This window comes from Pinus tabuliformis, chromosome 1_1 (assembly GCF_031772625.1).
Source record: "Pinus tabuliformis cultivar Carrire ecotype Pingquan chromosome 1_1, CPIR1, whole genome shotgun sequence".
NCBI lineage: Eukaryota > Viridiplantae > Streptophyta > Pinopsida > Pinales > Pinaceae > Pinus > Pinus tabuliformis.
In genome coordinates this window covers 485,876,578-485,882,601 of record NC_142297.1, presented here as the reverse complement: position 1 = coordinate 485,882,601, position 6,024 = coordinate 485,876,578, and the positions used below count along the sequence as shown (strand labels likewise).

The 6,024-nt window shown below is 39.1% G+C and overlaps 2 protein-coding genes across 2 annotated transcripts; both read left to right on the top strand.

Annotated features, from left to right (window-relative positions):
• Positions 1-3,652: 3,652 nt before the first annotated feature.
• Positions 3,653-4,195, top strand: LOC149213894 (putative 2' cyclic ADP-D-ribose synthase BdTIR). Its single transcript, XM_089389202.1, has one exon. The coding sequence runs from the start codon at positions 3,653-3,655 to the stop codon at positions 4,193-4,195; it is 543 nt and encodes a 180-aa protein (XP_089245328.1).
• An 826-nt stretch (positions 4,196-5,021) lies between these two features.
• On the top strand, positions 5,022-5,636 carry LOC149213893 (disease resistance protein RPV1-like). The gene is made up of 2 exons (XM_089389201.1): positions 5,022-5,166; positions 5,341-5,636. The coding sequence occupies exons 1-2, from the start codon at positions 5,022-5,024 to the stop codon at positions 5,634-5,636; spliced, it is 441 nt and encodes a 146-aa protein (XP_089245327.1).
• Positions 5,637-6,024: the final 388 nt, after the last annotated feature.

The following is a 6,024-nucleotide window of genomic DNA, read 5'->3' as shown; positions in this document are numbered from 1 at the left end:
TATCTGAGCTTAACCATTAAGCTTTCCGAGCGCATGAACTTGTAAAGTTGTTATTCATACTAGAATCTAGTACCTGTAATAATATACATAGATGTAGAGTCAAATATAATAAGAGTTTTCTCAACGTGTTCCACTCTTTAAGCTGCATTGTACTTCGTGTTCATAATACACTCTAAGTAAAGCTCAGCCTTTTCATCTGGAACATGCTTGCCATTACACGTAATAGTCAGCAAGAGTACTGGTTAGGCTCATTAAGGACCGTTATACCTGACCATTAATTAAGCTCTTATCATACTGGACTGAATCTCCTTTTTTAGTAATTCTACAACTTTTCACATGGTTAACACGCTGAATGTGCAAGGTATATTAACTTGGCTCAACGTACTGTCATTGATCAAATTACACTTCGTATATATAACTTATTCATGGTAGATCGCTTACCAGGCTATGTGTAATACATTAGTACAGGTTGAAATACTTTAACCGTAGTATGCAGTATAATAAACAGCTGAACGGTGAACGTAATTGTAACGATTTATAAGGGCCTTATGGACAAGTATGTAAGCTGCTCGTTAATAGATAATACGAGTAGAGAAGTTCACCATTGCAAGATATAATACTCCAATAATAGATTGCACTACTGTCATACAGGAATAGAGAAGTTCACCATTGCAAGATATAGTTCTCACCTCGGAGAAAATAAAATTAGAACTACATTTTAAATTTTATTGTGACTAAATCAAACTACAGTTCAGATTCCCCTGTTTCCACATTCTGTAAGAATATAAGCCTCCCCTGTTTCCACATTCTGTAAGAATATAACCCTGGAAAAACTCAAAATATTGCCCAGATAAACACCACCGTACCTTAAAATTCATTATTGAGAAAACAAGTTGTGTCACAAGTGCACCGTACGTTAAAATTCATTATTGAGAAAACAAGTTGTGTCACAAGTACACATTACCTAGACTCTGCTCCATAGGCTTGTGCTTGCTGCCGACTCTCTCATTGACAAAAGCAACAGTTAATTTTGATCAACTTTGCCATCAAAGCTCAAACAGATGTTCATTACAACCACTCAAGCGCCACATGACATTAAAGTTATAGTGAAATAAAAGTGTAAGAAGATTTGGCAAAGACGCGTGTAGAATTAATGCTAAACACGTATAACATGCATGCAGAGGTTAAAAACATCAATTGAAAGCTTGGTTCTTACTGTCGTGTCTTTCCTCTGTAAATGAAAGCTCGACCCTATCTGTCTTTGGCTCTTACCGCAGTGTATTTCATCTGTAAATCCAAATCCAGAATGTATGCATGTAGTCGATCTAGTCTATCCAGAATGTATTCTTATCGCGTCATATAGAATCCTCTAATAACCTTCTCAATGGAGGCAGCCTGCTATCAGAAATAATTAGAGTGGTTATTCTCTGGGAGAAAGGAAGTCTGATAGCAAGGAAGAGCTTATTAAGGAAAGCAAGCAAAAGAACACTTCTAGCGTATTCATGAAAGCAAGTATACAAGCGATCCATCCCAGCAAACCAGATCTATAAGCTTAGGTATGAACTAAGCCATGCAAAGGAGCTAGTACGATTATGTTTTTTTATTAACTAACCCAACAAGCGAAGGGAGTCCTTATCGTTCTTTAATAATAGTATTCATCCGCTAATAGAAGAGATATAATCATATCTTTAATAAGCTATAATTGTAAGCTAATGATTAAGAGGATTAAGTAAGGCAAGACATCCAACAGAGGAAGCTCATTCATGACAGTAGTCAGGCAGACCAGGAAAGCCACTAAGCGAAAGAAGAAGCTTAGGGCTAGTGGAGTTGCTTAAGTAATCATCACAGAGAAATACAGTCCTAAATGCAAGGGAGCACAAGGAAGGCAATTTTGCTTGTATTATATGCATTTAAGCGAGTAGTTATTCTCTACTAAGCTCATTAAAGCCAGGCAGTTCTTATCCGACTCCGGAATTCTCTTACTCAACTATGTATGAAGAGTGGTTATGAGAAAGTCATCCATATCAGAATGAATGCCCTATTACACAGGCAAATCGAGAACCAAGCCATAGAGTTCAGATTCTTAAGTGAGCCAGTATATAAACAAGCCTTCTTACAGGAAGGTAGGGCATCCAAATGCGGCTACTATGCTCTAGAAAGTGAGTTCTTCATTAGTCAAACAGGAAAGAAAGAGGACCTTACCTGATGCAATGGACGGAGCCTTCATTGATAAGACCTAGCCCGATAAGCAGGGGAGCTATAAGATGAGTTGTGGTATAAACTAGCTCCTAACCCACTTGAATGAAGAAGGAAGAACAGAAGAGTCAAAGGCCAGAAGCAAGGAGAAGGGGACCCTAGCTCGATAAGAAAGGGAGTGGTGTTCTCTGGTATGCATATCTATAAGCATAGCCTGCAGTAAGCGAGTTCTGGTTCTCCGGTAAGCTCAACTCTAAGCAAATGATTATAAAGTATTCAATCCAATCCTGAAAGCTCGATATCAGACGTATCGCTCTTTCTTTGGAGTTCTCAACTAAATAGTATTCTCTGGATCAACTATGAAGAAGTCATAATACATATAAAGACTGTCGGCGAAGGGAGTTCATGCGAGTTCAAGTTCTTTGCCGAAAACTGAACGCTAAGCACTTAGCCAACTCTTCTCTGTTGCTGGATCCCCTCTTCTCTGCTGTTGAATCCCTATTTGGCTGACAAATGATGGTTTCTCGCTATCTCTGATTACTCCAACTTTCATCTTTCGGTTTCTCTTCCACCCTGCGCTCAATTTCACACGAATATCCCACCCAATTTCGCACGAATATCTTGATAGGATAGAGCTGGAGATATAGAGCCATGACTATTGAATAAAAAGGCCGCACTAGATGAATTTGTTACACTCATCGTCCGGCAAAGTAAACTCCCTGAAAGTTATCTAAAAGTTATATCTTAAAGTAGTAGGCACGAAGACACCGTTCATAGGTAGCACATGCACATGGCCAGGTGTGGTCTGGCGGCATGTGTTGTGGCTTTGCTGCCATGTCGTCTAGCTTTACTTCCACATGGTTTGGCAACATGTTTCATGGGGTTTACACAGGACCAAATGGCAGTGTCTTTAGCATTCGATCAAGTAACTTTGATATTGCATCCAGTACTTGCATAGCATTGCATCCAGTAGCATTTAATATTTTTGAACTAATGTTAGCATTAGTTTGTAGTTCGTAAAGTAAATATAAAGAGTCAGCAGATATTAATGAAACTTATAAAGAATATCATGCATATAGTTAAAGAATAGCCTCTTCACTTCGGAAGAGGCCAAATAAGATGGCCATTTATCTTATTGGTCCTTAAAAACACTCAAACATTTTGATTAGCTATTTGACGGTCCCTACTGAAAAACTTTAGGTTAATAATGGCAGAGACTAATGCTTAAAAAAAATTATCGATTACTATATTCCCTTGCTTTCTGACGGCAAGGACTAATAAGATGAAAATTTTCTGTTTTTATTAATAAATTCTTAGCATTTAATTATAAATATTGAATGTGTCAAGTCCCAATACCCATTGCTCATTCAGAAAGCACGTATTTTGTTGTGTTGCATCCACAACCACTCTAAGAGATAAATATCTTATATTTCCATTCGTTTTAGTTGTTTCTCTAATGGCTTCTTCTTCCAACCCCATTATTGCAGCTGCAACCACCAGCAGCAACTACTATAATATTTTCTTGAATCACCGCGGTCCCGATGTTAAGAAAACTTTAGCAACCCATCTCTACAAATGCCTTATTTTCCATGGACTACGTGTCTTTCTTGACAAGGAAGAATTGCAGGTGGGCGAACACATACCTTCTCAGTTAAAGGCCACTATTCTCTCTGCGTCCGTTCATATAGCAATATTCTCCACCAATTACGCAGAGTCAAATTGGTGTCTAAATGAACTCCTGTTGATGTTGGAATCACGGGAAACTATTGTTCCCATCTTCTATGGTGTGAAGCTTGATGTACTTCGGTGGACGCTAGATGGAAACGGGGTGTATGCTCGACATTTGAGCATTCTAGAAGGGAAAAAAACAATTGAACCTCAGCCTCGTCTAAAGAAGCCAAGGTACGACCCCAACAGTATCCAAGAATGGAGGATCACTCTTTCTCGTGCTCCAGATTCAATGGGTTTTGTGGTGGAGGCCGAGGCGTGTAATAAGTAAGAACCACTAATTCTTTAGGCTAGATACTCTTTTTATGTTATAAGCTATTCTGCATATGATGTAGTGACGATAGCCAACTCGTTGATGATGTCGTGGAACGGGTGTTGAAGGAACTTCCAAAAACACCCCTCAATGTTTCCAAATATCCCACAGGATTGGATGACAAAGTATGAGATTTCGAGAGAAACGTGTTTTTTTGTTTGTTTTTTAACCACATGGTGAATCGGTAACTACCAGTCCTAATCTAGGGGAGACCCAGGATCAATCCTCGTAGTTGCCACTAGGGTTTCGAGAGAAGCCTGTTTTTTTTAACCACATGGTAAATGGGTAACTGCCAGTCCTAATCTATGGGAGACCCAGGATCAATCCTCGTAACTGCCACTATAACACCAAGAGTACATCCAACTACGTGCAAGTCGATATACTAAGATCCTATGGTTTTAGCAAAGCGAGACTCTCGTGTCGCTAAGGCGGGGGTAGGGAATCTGCTTCTCGAACATCCACCACAGCAGGCCAGTGTACTCAAAGAGATTTGAACTACGGTCTCCCAGGCTTCGCCCAAGTAGACTTACCGTCAAACCATACATCACTGTACTTCGAGAGAAGCTTGTTAATGCCTCAACAAAGTGGGGAGACTAGGGTTTTTGGAATTGTAGGCCTTGGTGGGGTGGGCAAAACCACCCTGTCAAAAGAATACTTCAATCATGAGAGATCAAAATACCATAGATCTTGTTTTTTACTTGATATTAGAGAAAAAGTAGCCAATAGATCTTTAGATGCCCTACTGAGTACACTTGGGAAAGAATTAATTGGATCGGAAGTGTCAATGGACAGCATTGATCATGGTATAGAGGAGCTGAGAAGGCGTGTCTCGCGATGTAGCTCTCACGCTCTCATAATTCTTGATGATGTGGATCATATTCACCAGTTGAATGTATTACTTTTTCCGGTGAAGGATGCTCTCAGTTCAGGTAGCTTGATCTTAGTTACCTCTCATAATAAAGATGTTCTTACAAGCTTCGAGATTGTAGAAACATTTGTTTACAAGCTAGAAGGCCTCAATCGACAACACTCCCGAGAACTGTTTTACTCACATGCTTTCGGCTAGCTTTATCCTGCTGTGCAGTTTGAAATACTGGTTGAAGATTTTTTGACTACCTGCCAAGGATTACCATTATCTCTTCAAGTAATTGACACACTTCTTCATGGAAAAGATGATTTGAAGTATTCGGAAGAGCAACTGCACAAAATCTCTAAAATACTTCCTGAAGATATACAGATCGTACTTAAAATAAGCTATGATGGTTTGGATCAAGAGGAGAAGAATATATTCTTAGATATTGCTTGTTTCTTTACTAGAGAAATAGAGGATGGATGGAATGATGACGAAATACATCGAGACAAGGATACCGCCATAAGAGTATGGGATGGATCCAGCTAGCATGGACGGTTGGTTCTTCGGAAACTACAGAACAAATGTCTCGTGGACATTGTGGAAGGGAAAGGACGTAGAAAGATACAATATCTAAGAATGCACGACCACGTGAGAGACTTGGGCATATATCTGGCAAAGAAGGAACCTCTCGGGGGACATCGCCTTTAGGTACCAACTAACAACTTTCTTCATAATCTGTCCGACCAATCAACTGTATGTATTTCAAGCTTTACATTCAAAATATTGTCATGTTGTCCAATTTGTGTGTGTCATGTTCGTCCAAAATATGTTGTCCAATTTGTGTGTGTCATGTTCGTCCAAAATATCATAGTCCCCGTTAGCTGTATGTATTTATTAGTTCTATTATTTTATTTTTATCTAAGTATTTTTAATT

Excerpts from the sequence above, each read along its gene's own strand:
- LOC149213894 (XM_089389202.1), top strand. The coding sequence starts at position 3,653 with ATGGCTTCTTCTTCCAACCCCATTATTGCAGCTGCAACCACCAGCAGC.
- LOC149213893 (XM_089389201.1), top strand. The coding sequence starts at position 5,022 with ATGGACAGCATTGATCATGGTATAGAGGAGCTGAGAAGGCGTGTCTCG. Across the intron at positions 5,167-5,340 it reads GAAGGATGCTCTCAGTTCAG|ATTTTTTGACTACCTGCCAA; the intron begins GTAGCTTGATCT and ends TACTGGTTGAAG.